This window comes from Plecotus auritus, assembly GCF_963455305.1.
Source record: "Plecotus auritus genome assembly, chromosome: 9".
In the NCBI taxonomy this organism is placed as follows: Eukaryota; Metazoa; Chordata; class Mammalia; order Chiroptera; family Vespertilionidae; genus Plecotus; species Plecotus auritus.
The window spans coordinates 30761362-30787521 of NC_137783.1; the positions used below are offsets into that span (position 1 = coordinate 30761362).

Here is a 26160-nt window from a genome sequence, read left to right on the forward strand (position 1 = left end):
TCTAACTTTCCAGAACGCCGTCTTAGTCCTTCTGAAATGGCGCACTGTTTGAGTGATATTATGAATTATACTTCGCTGGAAAGCTTTTCGTAAAAGGTACAGTTCCTTTGTTTTGCAAATGAGACAGTTTAAAATTATGGAGAAAAATCTGTGATGTGAACTTTAGTTTCATTGAAAGCAAACCACAGTCCTAAAAATAGGACCTTGCCTCTTTCAGCAGGACCCGGATTGAATTAAGTGTGTTTTCCAAAGTGGCTAAGTTTTGGGGAAGGGTCAGCTCTGGTGTTTGCCCTCTTGTCATCTTGGCTCACGCTTTCTCCACCCCTCGTGACATGTTATTCTATTTGGTTGCTACTTTTAACACTCTGAAAGCCTGCCTTTGCTCAATGGTCCGGTGTGTTTTTCCCCCACTATGGGGAGGCTGCCCTTGGACAAACTTCCTGACTTCCCCATCTTTGTGGCACTCATTTCCTTGGCAGAGTCTCTTAAGTCAAGGCCTCATGAAGAGGAGATGCATCTTTCTTGAAATGAACTGCTTTCTTGAAAATTACCCATGGGACACCTTCTCCCCATGGTATTTCAATGCAGCCACTCTCTGTGTCTATTTGTCTCTCTGTCACTGTCTGTCTCTGTTTGTTTCTCTCTCTCTGTGTGTGTGTGTGTATGTGTGTGTGTGGCAGTACCATCTGATTTTCAGCATCCGCTGGTATGTGCTCTGGTGTTTGTAAGCTGGACGCATAGGTTGGTTGCCTTTTTCAAAGTTAAAAAATATATCTAAAGAAAAAAACTCTTAACTGTCAGACAGAATGAATGGGACATTTCTAGTGAAACTAGAATTTTTTTTTCTTTTTAATCAGCACCAATGTATTTTACATCTGGCATAAGTCCTAAAATGATGATTACTTGCTAGTTATTGGAACAGCCTGGTTAGACATGACTGTATCTCAGAGCTTAGAATAGGTTATGGTGGGATGTCTGCCTTACGTACTTCCAGTGAGCTACCCTTCCGTCACATGCTTTATTCAGGCATTTACCTGATAATATGATTGCAGTATTGAACTCCCTTCCCTGATGAAATATGGGACAATTTCCTAAGTCTAGATCTGTCTGCATAGTTTCATTAGCGTCAGCCTGACTACCATTAATGCTGCTTTAAAAATGGTCATAGCTTTCAAAATTAACAATTACTTTTTTTTTTTTTGTCTTTCATCTTCTTTTTTTACTATTGAAATGACAAGCATGGTAATGATGGAAAAAGCCTCCCTTGTGACTGGAGAGCAATTAGTGTGAAGACCATGACTAATGAAAATAAATGCTCTTCACGCTTTGTAGAATCCAGGTTGTTCACTGGGGTTGCCAGTCTTTCTTCCTTATTAAGTCATAAAATTGTAATTGGATTATTTTATAATAAAACATTTGGAACATTATTAATTCCTCATCAGAAATAACTTCTCAATGGCTTCTTGGTCTTTTTTATTAATGCCAGAAAAGACTACTCAACTATTGAGAGTAGGTGAAGGGTAAATGAGTGCATGAGACAGAAGGGGAAGAACAGGGATGTTTTGAGTACAAACTCTGGTCTTGAGTCCTCAGGTTTGTCCTTTGTATAAACCTCTCCACGCCTACCAAGATACATTTTTATTTCTCTTTATCACTGTGTCCTGATTGGAAAGTGAGGAAAGGGGGAAAAAAATCATAAAACACTGAGCTGGGAAGCTTTAAGAGCCAGTAAAAAGGACAAGAAAAGGGTGAAGTTTAAATTCTATACCGTATTTCTGGCTTCCTACTTAAATGCAACTTGGTGTGTGTGTGTTTTTTTTTTAATTATTTGTTTTAATTTTTAAAACTTTGTAATTACAGTTGACATAGAATATTAATATTAGTTTCAGGTGTACAATATAGTGATTAGACATTTTAAAATATGAAGAAACAAATCAGTGTGTATCATATTGATTTACAATGACGATTTCAAATTTCCATTTAGCAGTACTAGGAGGAAACAAGACATGAAACAAAAGATTGAGCACGTTCTTCCGATTATCTCCCAATTTAGCAATCTGTATTTTATTTTTATTTAATTTTTAAAATATGTTTTTAAAGATATTTTTAGAGAGAGAGGAAGGGAGAGGAATAGGGTGATAGAAACATCAATGAGAGAGAAACATAATCGATTGGCTTCCTCCTGCACGTTCCCTAGTGGGAATCAAGTCTGCACGTGCCCTGACTGGGAATCAAACTGGTGACCTCTTGGTTCCTGGGTTGATGCTCAACCACTGAGCCATACCAGCTGCACAGCATTCTGTATGTTAGAGTACACAGTGGACTGAGGTATACCGCAACCCATGGCTGCCGCCAGCCTGATGCCAGGATCAATGCACGTTTGTATTGAACAGACATAATGCACTGGTGCCGTGTGGAAATACATAAAGCCAGGTTAATGAGGATGCAGCACTTGTTAAGACAGCACACATTCCTACTTTTGTCAGTGACTGGGGGACATCGCATTCAGCCAATAGAGCCAGATAGACCCACAGTTATCTCGAGATGATGACTGTTTTATCTTTACAACGTAATCAAGTGTGTGTAGCCAGTTGTAGCAGGTAGGTTATGGAGCCTACACTGTGTTGTCTCATGGTTTGCTCCCTCCTTACAGCAGGTACTGTTAGTTACACCTAAGAAAATAGATGTGAAATTTCTCAAAGTTCACACCTAATGATATTGTCAGGATGTGTGGGTAATTGTTAGAGATCTGCAGTATCATCAGCACGAAGTGAACAGTACCAGGGACGTTGGAGAAAGGGAAGCGTTTTTTGTTATGTCACTAATTTTGGCAAAGATCTATTAAAGTCATGGCTAGATTCTCCAAAATTTGGCAGTATGGCAGCCTGGGCACTGGATATGTTGTTTCTGAACTGAGTGGTGTTTTAGGAGTTTATAGCCTTGAGTGTCTATTCTGGGGCTGGAGCTGAATGAAAGGAAAGAAAAAATATGATTTTAAAATTTTTTAAATGAAGAAAGGTTTTGTTAAGTTCATTACCGTTAGGGATTTGACCATCCTTTCCTTTCTTCATTTGAACAAATTGTCCTCCTCCAGGCCTCACTGTAAGCACCTTTTCCTGTGTTAGATGCTCCTGCCAGCAGCTCCCCACATACCCTGTGAACCTGCCAGGTGAGCCTGCAATTCCTCACACCGTGTGGCTATTACTTGGCTTGTTCTCTTCACCACTGGACCATTGTGAGCTCCTACAGCCTCCTAGAATGCAGGAAATGTATGTGTATTGTCTGTTAGGACACCCATAGTACTTGGCATTTAGTATATCCTAAATATTTATTTGAGGAACAAATATCATCTTCAAGCCTCACTTACGATTTTAGGACTTTTCTTCTCTTTATGTGTCGGTGCTTCCTAATGATTCTACTTGGTATGAGAAATAACTTTCAAGAATTAGATCAAGTGAACTAGCCTGCTTTAGGTTTCTAGCAACATGTGAGTTATTAAGGCCGTTTATCTTTGAAATAATCCAGTTTGTATAAAGGTCATGCACTTCAAATTTACAATTTGGAAAATGTAAATCTTGAATGAGTACTGTATAATATAAATAGTTTTTGGTCATTATGGTTAAAATTATGTGATATATGAATTAAGAATGCACTTGGATGAATTTTGGAAGATGAGTTTGGTAGCTGTCAGCATTTGGCTGATAATCTTTATAAACTCATTTAACCTCTCTGTTTTGTGATTCTTTTCCCACTGAAAAAATGGAATTACAACTTGTTTTATCTAAGTATTGTTTCCAAAACTGAGAACCATGTGTGAAAGTCCTAAAAAAATGTGTGTGTGTGTGTGTGTGTGTGTGTGTATGGCTTAAAGGTTTCAAAGTTTAATCTCCTTTCTGTATTATGCACATGTACATTAAAGCACAGTGATCATGCCAGAATTAGCAATTTGTAGGGCATTCAGGACTTCTAAGACTCAAGACAGGGACCAGATTCACTCAAGCTTAAGAAAAAAAAATGCTACCTAATCACACACAGAGGGGGCGGTGGGGGGGGGGGGGGGGCAGGATGCTGAGGAATATGTGGGATTGAATCCCCCAGCATGGTGGTTTCCCAAGGAAGAGATGCTGCTGGCAGATTCAAGAGTTTAGAAGTAACTCCACTACACATACTCACACCAATCTTCACCTCCTTTTAGCAAATATACTAGTACATCCTTAAACAATATAAGCGAATGGGCTGTGCTTGGTCTACCATTATTTACTGAAGGAGTTGACACAATCTTGCTGACCAAGGGCAAGTCACTAGGTGGTTAGACTGCACTTTGAATATTACTTTCGATTGGTGTCATTGTGTAAAATGATGCTGAGTGCAAGAAAAGGGAGTTTAATGTGTCTAAGCAGAGGACCTTCTTTCCAGAAATTCAGATATTTTTTCTCCTGAAGAAACCAGTGATACTCTTATAAAATATAGATGATACTGCTTCTTTCATCTGTGACAATATAAGAATTATCAGTGTCCATCTTGCATCATAGCATAACCAACCTCTGCCTGCAGGTCAATTAGAGCTCATTTTCTGATTGTTGTTGAACGATCGGTTATCTTGGCAGCACTCTGCATCCTCCAGACAAGGAAAATCACAAGCAGGAAAATGGCATTTTCATCAGATGCCCCAAGTAGAGGATTTCAAAATGTGAAACAGCTGAGCTCACTTGACATTTCTTGATGTCATCTACTTCATCTGCCAGTGGAGGAGACAGTTAGAGAGCTCCCTTTCCTGGTGTTTATTATTTTTTTTCCAGAATTCTGCCAAACTTAAAGGATTGCATATAATTTACTAAAGAAGAGAAGGGCCAAGAAGGGACATTTCTATTTCGATAACTACTAGTGCCTAGAAAATAAATGTGAAGTAGTATTGCATCTGTTTCTTTCACCCAGCTGTGTCATATACTTTCTTAATGGGACCTAGGTAGAAGCATTGATTTTCCTATTTATGTGAGGACTTGAAAGGGATCATAAATTATGGCTGAGTCTAGCTTTAAGGTGACAATGAGCTAAGGCAGTGGTCGGCAAACCACGGCTCGCGAGCCACATGCAGCTCGTTGGCCCCTTGAGTGTGGCTCTTCCACAAAATACCACGGCCTGGGTGAGTCTATTTTGAAGAAGTGGCATTAGAAGAAGTTTAAGTTTAAAAATTTTGGCTCTCAAAAGAAATTGCAATCGTTGTACTGTTGATATTTGGCTCTGTTGACTAATGAGTTTGCCGACCACTGAGCTAAGGTGATGTAGAGGTATACAATGAAAATTGAAACTTCTAAAGTGCATCAGCCGAGCTCTGCAGGGGATAAACAGCAGGGGGCTAATAGACATGAAATTTTAATGCTTCATTTTTCTTCCCCCTCAAGAAAGAGGATTAATTAAAAATACATCAAATACATGGCTTCTGGCATATAGACACACTATTTACAAAAACAGAAATAAACAGTGTGAGATAAGAACTGACTAGGAAAAGGAAAGCCCCTCCTTTGGGAGACTAAATGTTAATGACATTTTTAAGTTGAAGTTACAGAGTTCAAATGTAAGGAAAAGGAACAAGTATGACTTATTAGGTGTTTACTTGAAATTTAGCAAATTTCTAAGCATCTGTTTTCAACATCTTGGGGGAGTGTTTAGGGATGCAGTCTACCCAACGCACAAAAGGACTTACAGATGTAATACTATTTCTTTAATGAGATTTGAGACTTAAAATCTGTTGTTATATGCAGATGTTTGATATTTATCAAAACATGTGCTGATATTTTTTGAATCAGGCACACTTTTAAAAATGTGCCAACCTGCAGGAAATTGTGTCACCATAAGTGCTGCCAGCAAAACCATCTGAATAACTTGCCAGAGATTGAAGCTTATGATTGAGGCCCCAAATGTGCTGTGTTTGTAGTCTCAGTGATGTGCTGTGTACCCTTTACATATTGAAGAGCCCATTGAAAATTAATCTCGGTGAAATGGGATGGCCACCCAGTCTGTTTCCTTTTCTAAAGAATCACAAACCATCTGTTTAATAATTTTCCATTCTAGAATTTCTCTGGGCTGTGACTTCAATTAAATGAGGCCTGTTAATAATATAATTAAGATCTATCCAGAAATGAAGAGTCTGGAGACATTTATACCTAAAAGTGCCAGGCAGAAATGCGTGAGTTATTCATCCAACAAATGTTGATTCATTCAGCAAACTTTCCTATGTGCCAGTAACTGGGTACAAAAAGCTGAACAAGACACACTTCTTGCCTTGAAAGAGCTCTGTGCTGCTGTAGCCAGCTTTCTTTCCTTTGTTGCCAATTAACACACTCTCAGTCTTTACCTAATTTTTCTCTTAACTTCAAAGCTTGCCTAAACCTGTCTGCAATTTACAAGGAAATGTTACTTTTTATTTTGAGGTAGACAACTTCATAACTGCTCTAAACTTTTGTTGTTGTTTCTTCTTCTTCTTCTTCTTCTTCTTCTTCTTCTTCTTCTTCTTCTTCTTCTTCTTGTTAATCCTCACTAGAGGATATTTTTTTTGTTGTTGATTTTTTTAAGAGAGTGGGAGGGAGGGAGAGGAAGAACAAGAGGGAGGGAGGGAGGAAGGGAGGGAGGAACATCAATGTGAGAGAGACACATCGATTGGCTGCCTCCCACACAAGCCCAACCAGGGCTGGGGATCAAACCTACAACCCAGGTATGTGCCCTTGACCAGGAATCAAACGCAGAACTCTTCAGTGGTCAGGCTGATGCACTGAGCACTACCGGCCAAGGCTGTTCTTTCTTTCTTTTTTTTTTTTTTAATATATTTTATTGATTTTTTACAGAGAGGAAGGAAGAGGGATAGATAGTCAGAAACATCGATGAGAGAGAAACATCGATCAGCTGCCTCTTGCACACCCCCTACTGGGGATGTGCCCGCAACCAAGTTACATGCCCTTGACCAGAATCGAACCCGGGACCTCCCAGTCCGCAGGCCGACGCTCTATCCACTGAGCCAAACCGGTTTTGGCTGTTATTTCTTTTTTAACTCTCTTCTGAGTTCATTATTAGTTCCCTAAATGTTCGTGTTTATTTGCTCTCTGTTTCCTTTATATTTATAAAATAGCGACACCATTCAAGGACGTCCATGAGTGAATAACATTTTAGGTACCAGGTATTATGCTGTGTATGTATCATAAGTTATTCATTCATATCTGAGAACAATTTTATGAGACATACACTATCATCTTATTATTTACAGTCAACTAATGAAAGCTTAAACTACTTGTTCAAGGCCACACGGCTTCAGTGTGGTATAGGGAAGATACTCCTACTGGCCAGACTCCAGATTTCACAATATAGCATGCCAGCTTGTGCCTTTGTACCCCAGAATATTTTTTGTTTGTTTTTTATTATTGTTAATACTCATCTGAGGATATTTTTCTAGACATCTGACTGTCTGGTATAGAATCTGCCACTAAATTCTCATTCTTTTGTACAAAGTCCATACAGGGGGATGTTACTACAAAATAACTATCATATTTGTTACCTCAAATAACTATCAAAATAACTAGATCAATTATGTAGATGTAGGACTTACTGCCCTATGCACTGACCCTTGAGCCACTATAAAATCTTATGGTTCAATTGCTCCTTTGAGGTGACCCAATTCGTTTTATCTGATTCAGAAATGCATTCTCTACCATTTCATCATCGGATGGTCCCCTGGAGATTGAACCATTGCTGTATTCCCTTTGTCTTTACATTGACTCTTAATCACCAGCCCTGTGAATTCTAAATACTGGTTTAGTTCCGCCCTTGACAAGTCAAAAGGAAGTGCCTCTTAATCAGCCAGAAACATTATGTGGTAGATTGATTCAAATTTAGCTTGAGATGGCATAATTGAGGCTATTATCATCAAATTAAAGAAGTGAGTATATAAAGAAAAAGAAAAAGGAAAGCAAGTTTGCTGGTACTTGAGAACAAGGTCTGTATCTTGTTTATTTTTGTACAAGTGGCCAGTATACTTCTTGGCATGTAAGAAGATCTCAATAAATGCCTGTAGAATGTTTGTAATAAGTGTCTCCCAACTCTTGATCCAGGCGAGCCCTAAACAGCTCCATTGAATTTATTTATAGTCTAATAAACCCATCAAATATTTCAGGAGAGGTAATGAGTTTTCTTTTTTTCTTAGACAGACTGAATATCCTCAGTTTCTTTGCTTTTTTTCACAGATTGAAAAACATCACTATACTCATTGTAGGCTATGATACTGATATAACTTAGGTACATGCATAACTATAAAGCCAGGCATGAAGGAGGCACAATCAGAAGGTTGTACAAATTGAGAGAGTGTGTGTGTATGGGGGGGGAGGGGGGAATTCTAGCTGGGGTAAGTGAACTGGAAAGTCTTTATGGAGAAAGTGGCCTTTGAAATGGGTCTTGTCCAAGTTCAGGAAAATAATTGGAGCAAAGAGCTGAAGGAAGGGTCAATTTAGAAACTGAACATTAGAACCATTGGATGAGATAAAAGGTATGTATAAGAGATTGTAAGAGATGAAGTTAGAAAGGTACTTTGAAAATGAATATGGATTAAATGTGAAGATGGAGAAGTTTTGTTTTGTTTATTGGCTATAGGGAGGCATTGAATGTTTTATAGGTATAATAACTGGATTAGCATAGTGCTAATTAGCATAGAGATCAATCTTGTAGGACTGATTAGAGTAGCTAATCAATTTCTTAACTGTGTTTCTGTCAGTAGCTCACAAAGTACTGTGTCATTTTAAGTGATCCTCCTCCCCCCACCCCTGTGCCACTGAACACCTTCACCAGACATCCCCCCTACCCCTTTATCAGACATTTACCCCCTAGGGCCTGCCTGGGGACTGTCACTGGGCTTGCTGGGGCCTGGATCTGGGCTGGAGCAGGGTCTGCCACTGACTGAGAACCTTCAGTCATCATGAAGGCGGCCGCGAGCATCAGGTAGTGTCACCAGAGACAGACCAGCACTCACCACCTTCGCCGCGTCCTGTCCACTCTAATCCTCCTGTTCTTCTACACGCATCTGCGAAAGTCTCCTCCTCTCTCCCACCCCGTGCTCACCGCTCACTCTGACCTCCGCTCCGCCTCCACACAGCAGTGACGTCAGGACTCCGCGTGACCTCACTGGTTGCTAGACGCCAGTCGGGGCGGCCCTAGCGACCAGTTTACGGTAAATTAATTTTCATTCTGAGACAGAGCCTGGGGCCTTATTTTCGAGGGATGCCTTATATTTCACTCAGAAGGAAACCTGTAAGTAGGTCTTATTTTCGGAGGATGTTTTATTTTCGGGGAAACACGGTAAGTTACACTGAAAGCCACTTATTTTCTAGAGGCTTACCCCCATTTCTTTCTGCTCTTTTTCCTAATATATCTGATCTTTGCTTCATGTCTGGGTTGTTTCAGAGAACCTAAGTTGTTTGATTGGTTGACTTGTTTATTTATTTTTACATTTATTTTCTCACTCCCACACCCCTCCCTCCAACCCTCAGACTCCATTACCAGCTTTTATAGAGCTAGGTGTCTACAAGTTTCTAAATAATTGCATGTTGTTTTAACAGATGTAAGACAGTACAGCTTACAGTTGTAAATAAGGACTGCAAGGAGAAATACTGGAATATTTAGGGGATTCTCTGCTCCCACAGCTCATTTTACATCCCCAGAACCTGTTACTAATCAGGACTTAGTTTTTGGTGTTCATCGGCCTTGGGCAACAGGTAGGGAGACATGATTCGAGTTCTTCAGGAATCAAACTTACTCCAGCACCTCTGAGCCCTCACACATTTATCTCTGCTGCCCTTGGTGACTGCTGTCAGCTGGACTCAGGATGGGATACATGGCTTTCACTTTTAAAGATGACTTCTTGAACAGCACTGGGAGTTGCCACTCATAAAAATTGGAGCCTGAAGAATGAAGCACAATGCTACTTGTGCTTTTCCACCGAGGGCCACCTAATGACAGAAGGTAGCTCCTGGTAACTGGAGGCTAGGAAGGGAGTATGCTAGGCCTGACATGGTGATGTGCTCCCGGAGAGGGTGAGGTGGGATAGAAGGTTGTGATAAGCAGCCCGTTTCTGGTGCAGATATATTTGAAGCCTCCCCTTACATCAAAATCTTGAGTAAAATTTGCAGCCCACTTAAAGTTTTAAATTTAAGAAATCTTCATCTCAATTACTAAAGTCAAATTTATATTCCCCCTTTCTCCTGTGGTTTCTGAGTATTTAATGACTATTAGTAGGGTGGTGAAATGGGTCAGAACAATGGGGTGAGGCAGTGGTCGGCAAACTCATTAGTTAACAGAGCCAAATATCAACAGTACAACGATTGAAATTTCTTTTGAGAGCCAAATTTTTTCAACTTAAACTTCTTCTAACGCCACTTCTTCAAAATAGACTTGCCCAGGCCGTGGTATTTTGTGGAAGAGCCACACTCAAGGGGCCAAAGAGCCGCATGTGGCTCGCGAGCCACAGTTTGCCGACCACTGCGGTGAGGAAAGGATATTCTGACCCCAGTTTCAAAAGCATGCAATGCATTGGTAAAGCAAACCTAGGCCTTGGAGCCAGAGTGAAAGTCTTCTAATTATTACACATGTGACCTGGGCAGTCACTTAGCTGCTCTGAGACTCAGTCTCAATGTCGATGAAAAGGGGACAAGAATGTCTCATGTCATGAATATAGATTAAATAGATATAAATATAACAGACATAAAATTCTTGTCTTACCGTACAGTAAATAAATGTTCAATCATGGTACCCAAGATAATGTCCTTTATTATCGTAACTGAACTAAAATACATTACTATCCATTTGGCTCTTCTAGTATCTTTAATATTTGAAAGTACATTTACATTTTAAAATCATATGCTAGTTGACATTTTAATATGCTCAAAAAGTCACCACTTGGCCTTATCAGTTATATTGTACAAGATATGAAGCCAAGGAGAATTTAGAGAAAGAACTGCTTCACCTCTATCAGCTTCATTACAGGGCAGTTCACTACCCCACATCCTTTCAAATGTATGAACGTCGTGACAATGCTGATAGTGACTTTTCGACTAAGCTGGTGATAATGATTATTTTTATGTGGATTTCTAATTTTGCAATCAGTCCTTTTCATAGACTATATATTTAAGGAGATAACTTTCCTAGGTAGAAAGGTTAAAATATATCCCTCATACAACAGTGAGGCAATTTGCACAATGCAGACATCAGCATGCTCCAGATGCAGTGTAAACAGAAAATGGCTTTTCTGATTATGAAGCATTTGTCTCAGAACATTCTGGCAGTTGGAACTTGGCTTTGGGCTAACATATGCCTTCGTATTGTTGGGAAGCAGTTGGGGGCTTTGTGGATCTTCTCAAATATCTGAGTCAATCAAAGATGATTCAAGCATCAAGAAATGGGATGAGCCAAAACCGGTTTGGCTCAGTGGATAGAGCGTCGGCCTGCGGACTGAAAGGTCCCAGGTTCGATTCCGGTCGGGGGCACGTAACTTGGTTGCGGGCACATCCCCAGTAGGAGGTGTGCAGGAGGCAGCTGATCGATGTTTCTCTCTCATCGATGTTTCTCACTCTCTATCCCTCTTCCTTCCTCTCTGTACAATAAAATATATTTAAAAAAAAAAAAAAAGAAATGGGATGGGCGTGGGCATTAAAATACCGCTTCTGGAATTCCTGGGGCATACAGTGCCTTATGGTATGAGCTGGCACTCTTCTCCATTGAAGGGGAAGTAGGTAAGTAAGCTCATGACACCTATCCTTGTGCTTCCTCCTGTGCTAAGCCTGCAAAAGCTTCTAGTCCATTTAGGCAAAGTTGGATCAGCAGAACGTTTCAAATGAGACCCACCTACTGCCTGAGAATGTTCACTCAGAGAACAGGGTCTGACTTGGGGACGAATGTTATTCTGGAGTCCTTGTTAGAAAACTTCACTAATGTTCCACTGCGCAGACACAGTTCAAACTGAAAACCAGATCTTCCTAAGAGATTGTAAAGGTCTATGGTGATTCTCCAGTGAAGGAGAAGAGTAGAGACTGATTTTATTTAGATACAATGTTTGACACACCTATAAATTTTGTTTAGGAAATACCTGATTAGCTCATACTTTGTGCCATCCTAGGGTATAAGAGAGGCATGTAAAGAAATGATTATGTGTTATGAGTATTGCTATTCTAGAGCAGCAGTGACCAATGCAAATGTAATGTGGTATATGTAATTACAAATTTTGTGATCATATTAACAAAATAAAGAGCCCTGGCCAGTATGGGTCAGTTGATTAGATCATTGTCCCATAAAACAAAAGATTGTGTGTCCGATTCCCCAGTCAGGGCACATACCTAAATTGTGGTCCAAACCCTGGTCAATGCGCATAAAGGAGGCAACCAGTCGGTGTTTCTCCCTCTATCTCTCTCTCTCACCCCTGCCCTTTTTCTAAAATCAGTAAGCATATCCATGGTTGAGATGGGTGAGGATCAATACTTATTACTTTTCTGAAGAACAGCTATAACATTTTCCACAGTGTTTATGTCATTTCATGTCCCATCAGCAATGCACGAGAGTTCTAATTCACATTCTTGACATTTTTTATTTTTTATTTTTTTAAAGACTAGTCATCATAATGGGTGTGAAATGATAGCTTGATGTACTTTTGATTTGCATTTTCCTAAAGTTTAATGGTGTTACACAACTTTTCATGTCCTTATTGGCCATTTGAATAGCTTTTTGATTAGTTTTTGTAAAAGGAAAATTTGTCCCCAAAACATAAAATTTACTTGGCTGATGCTTGATGATTGTTAATTTTCATCTTTTCTCTTTAACATTTCCAAAGTTACCTGTGTGTCAAGGTGTTTATCATGGCACTGACAGTATCCTAATACATTTATTTCTAGATTGCAAGTATCTGATGGACCAAGTGATTCCAAAATGTTCATATAAACTTCTTTATTATGGCAAGAATAGTTTAAAAAGTGTGAGGGAGTAGTTTGAGGTTATATTGTCATATTTATAACTTAGAAGTAAAATAAAATTACTCATTTTGTTCATTATAAATCACTTAGGTTAGCTTATGATGTGCATGGATTTTGAACTTAAAAATTGGCAGTTTGCATATACATACACTTACCACCTGTACTTTTGAATAATATGAATGGAGCGCTCATTATCCCACTATTTTATTTTCATTTATATTTCTAAGCTAGAAAGTTGGGTGTTTGGGTGAAATTTTCTCTCCCTGACATTTCCTGTCAATTCAAAATCTTCCAGACCTTTCAAATCCATCCATCTCTTTAGCTTCATTGCCACTATGAAAGTCCACCCACTTGGATAATTATAAGAGCCTGTAAAGATCTCTCTTTTTAGCTCTCACTTTCTATTTGTATCTCTTTCTACCTCTGTCTCTCCCTTATTCCCCTTGGTCCTGTTCTCTTTCAGTGCACCATTAGGCCACTGCTAATATATATCCCCTAAAGAAAATTACCTACTTTAAACCTTCAGTGTCCACTCCGCACTGACCTCAGGATCAAATCCTGACTCCACACCAAGGACACAGGGATCATTTGTGCTTTCCTTATCTCTCCAGTTTCACCTGGACCTCCTGCCCTCCCTCCACATCGCAGCCTCCCTGGACTTGCAGTTTCATCTGAGTCCCCTTTCCTTCACACACACAGGGACCAGATCCCTTGTCCTGGAAATCCCTGTGCTGGTAGTGGTGATGGAGGGAACATAAGCATGATCTAGCAACTCCCTTTGCACACTTAGTCCTGGAAACAGGTCTGAGAGGACCCTGCTGGATGCAGTGTTAACCCCCTTTATCTGCTGCATGTGGGGATCATAGGAGATCCTGGGTAGTGGGGAGGGCCAGGAATAGTCCGAGAACTCAGCAAAGTGGCTGTTTACTGAATAAGTATGATTTATTAACAATTTGCATGCTCCTGTGGATGCAGGTGAGCTAAGTATCACCCCATCAGGCCAGGCCTTAGGAATCTCACTGCCTCCTTCTCCGGGGATATCCTTTCTCTAGGTCTTGCTTAGAGCAGGGGCACTTAATCTTGTGGTGCCATGGATCTCCTTGTCACTCTGGGGAAGCATATGGACCCCTTTAAGAATGATGCTTTTGTAAGTTTAAAATAAAATACATAGGACTACAAAGGAAGCCATTTATATTGAAATGTAGTGACAAAACATTTAACAATTAATTGTGATAAAACAACATATTAAAAAAGGTCTAGAGGTGGGTCTAGTAGCGACCATAATTTCCAAATTTGTGTAAATTGTACTTAATATATCTGCAACAAGTGTATGATGATATAAAAACAGCCATGGATTCTGTTGGTAGCAAATGACTATGGTGGTTTATTGCCTACAGTTATAATAAAAAGAAATGCTAAATTTGAGGAATAGGGTAGTAAAAATCAACATGATGTTATTTCACCTCAGATTCACAAATCCCTTGAGTCCCATCCACAGATTCCTTGGGGCTCTGTGGATCCTGTTTATCTCAGTTAAGGCTGTTATAACAAATACCCTAGTCTGGGTGGCTTACACAACAAACACTATCAAAGTTTTGGAGGAGTGAAGATCAAGATCAGGGTGCTCATATGATCCAGTAATTGGTAAGGGCTGCCTTCCTGGTTATATCCTCACATGGCCTTTTCTTGGTGTGTGTGCAGAGACACTAATTCCCTCAAGACCTCATCTAGACCTAATGACCTCCTGTGATACTGTGACTTGTAATAAAAAATATAGGCTGGGTGGAGGTGGAAGAGGGCATAGAGGGGATAATTGGTGATGGAAAAAAACCACATTTTTTAAAGAAGAAGAAATATGTATATATATATGTATATATGTGTGTTTGTGATATATATGTGTGTGTGTGTGTATATATATATATACACACACACACTCATATATATATATATATACACACACACACACACACACACACACACACACACACACACATATTAGAGGCCCGATGCACGAAATTCATGCAAGGGCCTTAGCCCGGCCCCTGCCTGATGCGGCTTTGACCAGAAGGAAGGATATCTCATCTAATTAGCATATTATGCTTTTATTATATATATAATCACTCCAGTACTGTTTCTGGCATTGAGCTCCAAAAAGCCATGGAATTTCCTGAGATAAAAGCTGCAAAGTGTTTCTTGTGATGTTAATGAGTTGACTTTTGGACTCCACTTAAAGTGTGTGTGTGTGTGTATGAGTGTGTGTGTGTGTATAGGGGTGTGGTACTTGCTAGGAAAGCAAACTATGTGATTAGAGGGTTTGAAATTTCAACAGGGGCTGGAGGTTGAATCAGTCTCCTAAGGCCAACTATTTAATCAACCTTGTCAATGTCATGAAGCATCCATAAAGCCCCCAAGGACAGGGTTCGGAGAGCTTCAGGTTGGTGAACACAGAGATTGGGGAGAGAGGTGTCTGGAGAAAGTATGGCAAATCCACACCCCTTCCCACATACCTTGCTGTGCCCTGCCAGCACAGCCAAGGGTGAACCTGAGGAGGGGCGGTGAAGGGTTGAAGAAAAGACAGACAAGAGAATACAGCTGGGGCTCGGTGGCTCTCCCATGCCTGGATGAGGACATAAAAGACCCAGCCTGCAAGCCAAGGCTTTATTTTATAGTCTGATTAAATCAAGGGTAGATTAACACATATACAAATGTTCTTGTGTTGGCAACACTTGCTGCACCTCCCACAGCCCATTGGTTACTTAGGAAGGAATAAGGAGGGCTACAAGGTCAGGCTTAATTATGCTAGGAGAGCTCTGCCCTCCAGGCTGGGACTTGTTTGTGGCCCTGCCACAGGTCAGCCCGAGGCTTGACCCTAAAGCCGCTCCCTACACCTTGCCTGAGCATCTCTTCCCTCTGGCTGTTTCTGAGTTATATCCTTTTATAATGAACCAGGACTCTAGTAAGTCAAATGTTTCATTGAGTTTTGTGAGCTGCTCTAACAAATTAATCAAATTCATTGAGGGTGTTGTGGGAGCCTCTGATTTATAGCCAGTCTGTCATAAGTACAGGTAACAACCTGGGCTTCCAACTGGCACCTCTGAAGTGGTAGTGGTGGGAGCAGTCCTAGAGGACTGAGCACTTAACCTGTGGAATCTGATCCTATTTCTGGGTAGATTGTGTCAGAATTGAGCTGCATTGTAGGACATGCAGCAGGTTGAGAATTGCGTGTTGGCTTGGGGAACCGTTTCCTCCCACATTGGAATTTGGACCAGAGCCTATTTACCTCCCAAAAGCCCCACCTCCAAATACCATCACAATGGGGATTCAGGCTTTCACCTTCGATTTGGGGTTGGGGGGAACACAAACATTTGGTCCATAGTACAGGCAAGGAACCCTGGCTCAGATGATTCTTTGCTACAAAGCCTTTAATCACCCCTTTTCAGCTCCTCTCCATGGGAAAACTGTGATGCCTTTTCTGTGTATTCAGATCCCCAGATATTTACCCACTGCTGGCACTTACTTTTGATTTGTTTATCTATTAAATCACACCACAATGGGCAACTGTTATCTTAAAGGGCCAGAAAGTGCAGTGCAAATGGTCTCCATCAGAACCATTCAATTCAGCCAGAGACAATGTGTAAATGAATGGACATGTTTGTGTTCCAGTAAAAATTTTATAGACACTAAAATTTGTTTCATATAATTCTCATGTCACGAAATATTTTTTGTTTTAAAATTTTCAACCACTTGAAATTACCAAACCCATATTTAGTGGGCTGTACAAAACCAATTATGGGCCAGATTTGGCATGGACAATACTTTGTTGGTCTCTATGCTAGATCACGACTAGTTCGGGGGTAGGAACTATACATTTGTTTTCTCTTCCTTCTATATAGCACCAGTATTGGATAGGTTGCTTATAAAATAAATAATGGGCTAAGTTAATATTCAAGTCTATAAGTGCTTTATATCCATATATGTGATCTTAATATTCTTCCAAAATTTGAATTGGACAACAGATGAATTCCCCAGTAGGAGAATTTAGGCCAGTCCCAGATTTGTGGTCTGTCTAGCACAATTTTGTGGTGCCTTCCCCTACAATCCTGGTGTCTCCTAAATGAAGGCCAAGTATTGCCTGTGTTGAAGGTGTTCTTCACATACTCATGCTACTTTGAGATCGCAGAGTAGTAGGAATTTGCATATTTTCTACTGAGTTCAATGTGGCCTTAATCTGAAAACAGTGATACATGTTTCAGCAGAGAATTTTAGAGACATACCAGAACAAAAAGGAGCATTCCTTCCTAACACTTTCTCTGCTTTATGCCCTTCACACTTAAATGTCCACCAACAATAAATATTGTGAAAATCATAGGTATTTTATGTAGTGCTTATTCCCTACAGAGGTTAATACACCACTTAAGATCAAAGGTAAATGGAGATATTTTTTAAAAAAATTGTCTTTTAAGTTATGGAAGCAACAGACTTCCACTCCAGCAGGCTGTTTAAGAAGCAAGATGTTAATCACAACTTTAACTCAACCATACTTTTGATAACAAGACAAGGTGACTATTAGTCATGCTCTACCACCTGTAAAATGCTGACTTGACTAATACATATATTGGCTGAATATAAAAAAGGTTTTGGCATCTTGCTCAAGGTCATGGACAAATTTGCAATCTCATCAAGCCATGTTCATTGTTATGCAAATATACCAAACACTGTTTCACTTAGAGGCATTTCAATAACCATGTAAATGGAAATCAGAAGATAAAATAAAATATTGAGTTCTGTGAACTTATTTTTCAAGATTGTTTTTCAACACATGATTATGATATCCTATCAATTCAGTTTAGACTTTTTAATATATGTGTGTATATATATATATATATATATATATATATATATATGTATATATATTATTGATTTCAGAGAGAAAGGGAGATAGAGACAGACAGATAAAGGCATCAATGATAAGAGAGAATCATTGGTCGGCTGCCTCCTGCACACCCTCTACTAGAGTTGGAGCCTGCAACCCAGGCATGTGCCCTGACCAGGAATAAAACCATGACCTTCTGGATCATAGGTTGATGCTCAACCACTGAGCCACACGAGCTGGGCCAGTTTAGACTTTTTTTTTTTTTTTAAATATATTTTATTGATTTTTTACAGAGAGGAAGGAAGAGGGATAGATAGTCAGAAACATCGATGAGAGAGAAACATCGATCAGCCGCCTCCTGCACACCTCCCACTGGGGATGTGCCCGCAACCAAGTTACATGCCCTTGACCGGAATCGAACCTGGGACCCCTCAGTCCGCAGGCTGACGCTCTGTCCACTGAGCCAAACCGGCTTTGACCAGTTTAGACTTTTTAATGTAACATTAGAATTCACCTAGGCTTACATTTACAAAAAATTTGCATCATGTACATGAAATAATGTACATAAATTATATCAATCACCAAATATACACAATGCTTATTAAATGAACAGCTAATTTCTTGAGGTGGGGGGTGGGAACGTTGTGAAAAATGACACAGTTTTTTTCTGAGGGAATGTAAAAATGTATTTGAGGACACGTGATATAGGCATAGCAGAGATATGAGCGATATCAGTAATGTGCTGAGTGCCTGGAGTGACACAGATAGAAGAAGCTATCTTAGTCTTTAGAACAGAAAGGTTGTTCTTTAGGTGGGACCAGGGATAGAGCCTGGCCTTGAAGTGTGAACTCAGACTTAAAATGCTACAGATAGCTTGGTCACAGCTCACACACACACACACACACACTCACACTCACACTCACTCTCTCACACACACTCTCTCACACACACACACACACACACACACACACTGCCAAGCCTGTATTCTTATGCTCATTGCTTCTATTAAGTAACACCGTCCTCACTTGACCCCTGAATTTCTGTGGCCTTTCCTTGGCGCTCATCACTCTTTGTTTGAAATTGTGCCTGCACCTGCTACCAGAACAGTTTCCCTCACACAGAGCTTTCATCATACTCTGCCCCCTGGTGTCTGCATAGTTATTTGGCAGTACCAGTGCTAGTCTGCATTCTGCTTGACTAGGGTGTCTCTGAATCCAAGTTAGGCCCCTCCCAGCTTAGTGGATCTCAGCTATCACTGTGATCATATCTGTTGGTTGAATAGCCTATAATAGAAACTTTGTGTATATATACAAGTGCTGCTAGGAGTATGCGTTGGGAAGTCTTTCTGCAGGGCAAAACCTTAAAATGTATGCTTTATTTAGTTATTCCATTTCTAATCATCCCTTTGAGGTACATTTTAAAAATATACATAATAGCACACTATTTTTATTGCCACTATTTTAAAAATTACAATATTATTTGGTGTATTTGTCCTTTGGAGGGTGGCATTTCTAAACTGCAAATACTTAGAAACCATTAAGAATGATGATGGGGGGGAGTGGAGAATGATGATGACAATAGACAATTTTGATGTTTTTTGTTCTTGTAAGCATTAAATTTTTTTTGATGTACCCATGGTGTAGCCTTTAAAAATTTGGTTCTGTGTTTTGTTTGTCTTCTTAAGATCTCTGATAGCTTTTTGTTGTTCATTAAATTAATCCTTGCTTCATTCTGACTTGCTTCCAGGGCCTACTTCAAATCATGTAGCAACACTGTAGACATCTCAGCCATTTCAGTGTGTCCCACCTCTGCCTGGAGTCCCAGTGCCCATGCTTACCCCCAGCTGTGCTCTTGTTTATGTACTTTCCCCACCCAGTTACCTTCTGTCCCTCTCTCTCCTAGCTTAAGTCCTAGCCTTTTGTAAGGTTCTACTTCGTATGAATTTTTCTCTTGATTTTTATAGTCCTTCATGGCTGTCATCCAGTCCTCTGGTTTCTTGTAAGTAAGCAGGTATTCTGTAAGGAAACCTGGGTTTAGCCGAGGAACCAGCATGTGGCTGGAGAACACTTGTGAGATGAGCTTTTCTTTTGATGAAGGTTCATTTTTAAAGGGTATTTGAAATGGAGCCATGTACACACCAGATCTTGATGCTTTGTGTTGTTTTGTTTTTTTCTACTTAATTCGGCACCTTTTTTTCTCTAATGAAGAGCTGGCCAAGAGGGAAGGGATATTCTAGTTTTAGCTTCAAATAATTTGCAAGGAAAAATTAGGTAAAATTCAAAGATAGGGGAGTACAGATTTCCTTCATCTTTTCCCTCACAGTCATCAGTGTGTTAGCTACTTCCAGCCCTTCCCCACAAGGCATGCACATGGCCTAATTATTATAACATTTTCTCCCATCTCTTACCCCCCCAAATCTTGATCCATTGCATTGTCAGGTCTTAGTCTGAGAACATGAAGATGACAAATTACATTTCCTTATTTTTCTATATTCAGCTCATTAAACTATATTCTGGCTCCCTTTAGTAGCCTTGCTCTAACCCCTGGAATGATACATGAATTAACTTTCTTTAGTTCATGTGGTAACTTAAAACATTTTGTTATGAAAATTTGCAAACATACATAAAAATAGAGAGAATCTATATATATAAAAGGCTAATATGCAAAGTGTCCCCTTGGGAGTTAGACCGGGAGACCAGGAGTTTGATCAGTCGCTATGACATGTGCTGACCACCAGGGGGTGGTGTGGAACAAAGGAAGGCCCCAGCTGGCAGCCAGAAGGCCCCAATCAGCCCTGATCGCTGGCCAGGCCTAGAGACCCTATCCATGCACGAATTTCGTGCACTGGGCCTCTAGTAGTTAAATAAGCCTCTTGTATACCCATCAAACAGATTCAGTTACCAAGATTTTTAATGTACCTTCTTTTAAAATCGAAGTTTATGTTGATATATTATTCTGTTACACTGTAACATCTAAAATTTGTGTCTTTGTCAGGCGCTTAATAGGTCAAATGGTGAAACTCTTTGGTGTTCAGTTTCAATATTTAATTGTTAATTGTCAATGACAGTGGTATATAAGAGTAAAAATTAAAATTCAACAAACATATCTAATATAACTTTATGTGGTAACTTTAGGCACAGGTTATCATTTGTAAAATGAGTGTTGTGCAGAAATCATTGTATAAAATTATTTGTATTAACTTTACCCCTTCATATTAAAATTGAACTTTTGCATCTACTTTTTACAATTAAAATATGGTCCTATGAGTTATTAAAATCATTCTGGGGAATTACCAGGGAGTGTTATTACTTGTAAACCTCTCCATGTTATTTCCTTCATATATAGTTGTGAAATTACTAAGTATTTTCAATGTGTACTTAGGCATTCTCATTCCTGAAGGACATAGAGCAATAGGAAACTTCCTCTTAGACATTAATATGAGTAAGAAAAATTATGAAGTACATTTTGCTCATAAGAAGCTTCTTAAAATAGGACAGTGTGATATTAGCTTTGAATGAAGGTGAGTCATCTTCGTGCCTCTCATGCATAACTCCTCTCTTTTGCAGGATACAATTCCCAGCTAAAATTCTATAATTAATTTTCCCCTTTGTTTTCTGTTTCTCCAGCTCTTGTAAATGTGAAGCTCTGGGCTATTGATCGACAATGTTTTCAAACAATAATGATGAGGACAGGACTCATCAAGCATACCGAGTATATGGAATTTTTAAAAAGGTAGGATGCTTTCTTTTCTCTTTCTGAGACCATTTAATGTCTTCACAAACCCTCTGTCTGAAATGAAGCACAGGGAAGTCTTTTTGCCTGTATCTTGGTCTTCATAGGCTACACATTTGTGGAAGTATAAGACTTTGCACTGGCTTCTTGGTATTTCTGCTACTTATTTTCAATAATGTGTGGTTAAGTCATAACTTGATAGTTTCATTCAACATTCTCTCATAGATGAATACAGCAAAGGAGAGAAGAGAAACAAATAAGAATGTGCTTGAACAAAAAGGAATTGGTCCATCTTTAATATGTATCAGATAATATATTCACCGTGCCACTTTTAAGGCAACCCACACTGTAAGACTAAATCAGCTCTTGTGGGAGTTTCCACATGAAAGGTCAGGTGACTAAGATAGAAAAGTTCCAAAAAGAAGCTTATTATCCTTTAATCTTGAGTTCAGTTTCCCAAATTAAATTCATTTGTGTTGCAGTTCTGAAATATAATGCTCTTCTTGATGTTATACATTATCATAATAACTCAATATAGTATGGGAACTGGAATAAAAAACAGCTTTTCATTTCTTAGGAATACACTGAGATTCACTGAAATGCATTTCTTTGTCTCTCGGGTTATTTTAAAGAAAATACCATTTTGTTATTAAGAATATTGACAACTCTGACTTAAAAAAATAATTGTTTTGTGTCATTTTTCTTTTGAAAACAAAATCATCATTATGTGAACTAAAAGGAGGTGAATCACCAATTAAGATTTCATTTGGGAGATAGAATATTAAAGTGGATCTTTTATATTTTTATTTTTGGGTGAATTAATTTAAATGGAGTTTAAAAAAATCAAGTTCACATTTTATTTCAGTGATACACCTTAAGCGATATCTATTCAATTTTTTAAGATGCAATTTTAATATTCCTTACTTTGGGATTTCTTGTGTTAATTTATTTTGTTTCTGATGTTTATATATAATTTTTTATTTTCACATAAAATTTATTTATATTCCCTCTAAAGAGACAATAAAATTCTACTTTGATGTCAAATAATACATTGAAATATTTCTCTATCAATAGGTTGTTGGGATTTTTTCCTCAGTGAGATTGGATGAAACATTTAGGAGAAGAGGAAATGTAAATTTCTGTTTGGAGTTTAGTGTGCAAGGAAATTAAATTATTTGGGTGCTGTGTGCGTGTGTTGATATACATATATGTATGTGTGTGTGGGTGTATGTGTGTGTATACATAGATATGTAGAGAGGGAAGTATATGTGTGTTCGTGTGTGTGAATGTCTATGGAGAGAAAGTGAGAGAGATGAATACTCATTTTTAAGTCTTAAAGTGCAAGTATTGATTTCTTCTGATGCAGCCCTAATAGAGGAAGATGCCCATAGGTAATCAGTGAAATACTTAGGACAGAGCCCATTATTTGTCTCACGTACCTCAGCATTGGGAGCTTATGAAGTTAGTTTCAGCCGCCACAAAGAAATTCAAAGAATATCAGAATTGCCTTGTCTAACTCCAATAAAAACATTTTTAGAGGCATTATTTCAGGAAATGGAGATTGGAGATGTATCTCTTTTTTTAAAAAATACTTTATTGATTTCAGAGAGAGGACGGGAGGGGGAGAGAGAAATAAAAACATCAACTATGAGAGAGAATCATGGATTGACTGCCTCCTGCATGCCCCCTATTGGGGATCAAGCCAGTAATCGGGGTATATGCTTTGACCAGGAATCGAACCAGTGACCTCTTGATTCCTGGGTCAGTGCTCAACCACTGAGCCACACCTGGCTGAGCGGAGATGTATCACTTTTAAAAATTGACCCTAGATATTGTTTTATTTTTATATTATTCTCAGAGCTGCCTAGGTTTGTGTTATTCTGACAATCCAAACCTTAAACAATAAAAGTTAGTTCTGTGCAGTGAACATTTCTTGTTGGTCAGCTTAGAGCAGGTGGAATGTAACTGGTTGAATTAAAAACAGGTAGGCACTGCCTTTGATGTCACTTTCCATTTGGCTCCTGTGTAAAACATTAAGTCCACATCATTTGTGAATGCACCCCAGGGCAGGGAGTCCAGAGAGGTGACACAATGACCATCATTGCCTGGAACCAGCTTTAATCTTCCCTAAATTATGCCTGTGACCGACTGGTATAACCCTTCAATGACTCACAAGTCCTGTTGAATATGGATAGTCTCATTAGCTAGATATGCAAGCCGGAGCTCCCACAGCCAGTGCCAGCCTGCTTTGTTAGTCTCATTTCTCCTTTCCTCGGGCAAACAAAACGGTTCCACGCGCCCAGCCAGTCCCTGTGCCCTTATATAGCACACTGCCTCTATTGCCTTTTCCGCACTGCCTCCCCTCCGCCCAATGTCAATGTTCAAATCTCTCTTCTTTTTAGAGCCAAATAAAAGCTGTCTCTTCCAGGGACAGTGACCTCATTCCACCAAGAAATAACCTCTACCTCCTCTGGAGCTTCATCTCTACCATGGCTCTTATTTTCTGCTTTGTTTTATTATCAGCTGACTACTAAACTTATTTCTACTTCCAGATGGTCAAGTTTTCATGACTAGAGCTCCTAAGTATCTTGGTGTTCTGTGGAGCAGAGCTTACTGCTTTGCAGATAGGTAGTTGGTAGGATAGTAAGTGCAGGATCAGTACATAGTTTGCAGCTCCCAGTGCAAAATAAAAATTCAGGGCTCCTTTTTTCAGAAATTTAAAAAAATGACGAGGCACTGACAGCATAGGGTTAAAGCAAGTGTAGGAATCTTCTAAGTGTGGGCTCTGCACCATTGCACAAGTTTACACTCACAGTGCTGAGATAGTAAATAATATTCATTCTTCCTTTACATTTCCAGTTAACTATACTTGCTATCATTTATTTTGTAAGGCTGTTAAGAGAAGGCATAATATCTCCAAAAGAAATAAATGTTAGATATTGTCTAAAACTAAGATGACCAAAATTTATTCAATTTTCCCCCATGACTTTAGCATTGTATCTACTTCCCCATTTGTTATTGATCTAAAAAAAATGCTTACCACTCTTTTACCTTATGAAAAATAATAAAAAAAATGTTATATAGTCCTATCTGGTTTGGCTCAGTGGATAGAGCATCAACCCTTGGACTTAAGGTCTTGGGTTTGGGTCCAGTCAAAGGTACATACCTCTGTTGCAGGCTTGATCCCCAGCCCCGGTTGGGGGGCACATGTGGGAGGCAATCAATTGATGTGTCTCTCTAACATCAATGTTTCTCTCTGTCTCTCCTCCTCCCTTCCACCCTCTCTAAAAATCAATGAAAAAATGTCCTCAGGGAGGATTAACAAAATAAATAAATAAATGTTATTTAGTCAAGTCAATAATTTTTTTTATAGCTTCATGTTTAGAAAGGCTAACATCCTACCACTGTAAAAAATATAGACTTAATACTTTGAAGTTCTCTGTAGCAATCTGTATGTAAATGGGGGTATGTGTTTTCCTCTGATGCGCTTTCTTAATACAACTTTCATTTGAATTTTTCTACTAGCTATATCATATACCTTTTATTTTGTTAAAGAGTTAAATCGTGTGACATTATCAGAAAAATAAAAACTCTAGCAAATGCTATTACAAGTCATCAGAATTCTTTGCAGAGGGGCCTTGGTTATGCACTGGGTTGCCTTCTTAATTGAGGAATTTCAGGGTCCGGCCAAAAGGAGAATGATCCTATATTACTGCTTATCTCCCTGTACCACTCTTTCTTTGTATTTTTCTAACTAAGCAGTAAGTTTGGTTAGAAAGAGAAGAGGGGGCACACCAGGCATATTAATATCCTGCCAAAATGGAAGGATTTTTCTTGATTGTCAAAGTAGGTTTTTATTTTCATTCCAGTGTGTTTACCCATTTTGTAATCAGTCATGTGGTCTGGCCCCCTCTTTGCTGTGAAATGCCACATCAAACTGTGATTCTGGTTCTTCGGTCCTGTTTAGTCATTTGTCTTTTGTGCCTATATTTCACATTCCCTGATGTAAACACAGATGTTCCTATGCAAGCATAGAGAAAAATATTCAAAGGGCATTGCTATTAAGTAAGCCATTATTGCTTCAGGTCCAGTAGTGATTTTCCCAGTTGCCAGCATTTTTCATCGTCCTTGGCTACTGAAAAATCCTTTTGTTTTTAAGATGGATTTTGAAAAGTGAGCCAAATAACTGCCAGAGTTAATTTGCGTTGCTTTTGTCTGAACATATTCTCTGTGCTGCTGTTGACACTGGCATTTATACCCAGAAGAGAATTAGAATGCAGCTGTGTTACCACTGAGATGTGCTTATAGGAACTGGGTTTTCTGCTGGCTGAAGACTATGATGATGACAATGATGACAGTGATGATGAGCCTCTATTTGTATTGCTTGACTCACTGACAAATTGGAGACAGAGCAAGGACTTTTTGGAGTATAAGCTACTTAAGTGATCCTGTTGACCCTCAGAAAACCTTTTCTTTATCCATTAAGAAATCTTTTGGGCCTGGTTGGTGTGCTTAGTGGTTGAGTGTCAACCTATGAACCAGGAGGTTGCTGGTTCGATT

At 39.2% G+C, this 26160-nt stretch overlaps 1 protein-coding gene across 2 annotated transcripts in view; it reads left to right on the forward strand.

The window, feature by feature from the left end:
- The window catches only part of PRKG1 (protein kinase cGMP-dependent 1), a 1125638-nt gene that overhangs the window by 726827 nt on the left and 372651 nt on the right, over positions 1 to 26160 (forward strand). For both annotated transcript variants that reach the window (XM_080643202.1, XM_080643201.1), the window contains exon 4: positions 21495 to 21600. In XM_080643202.1, the coding sequence (XP_080499328.1) occupies positions 21495 to 21600 (106 nt within the window). The remainder of the gene's footprint in view (positions 1 to 21494; positions 21601 to 26160) is intronic.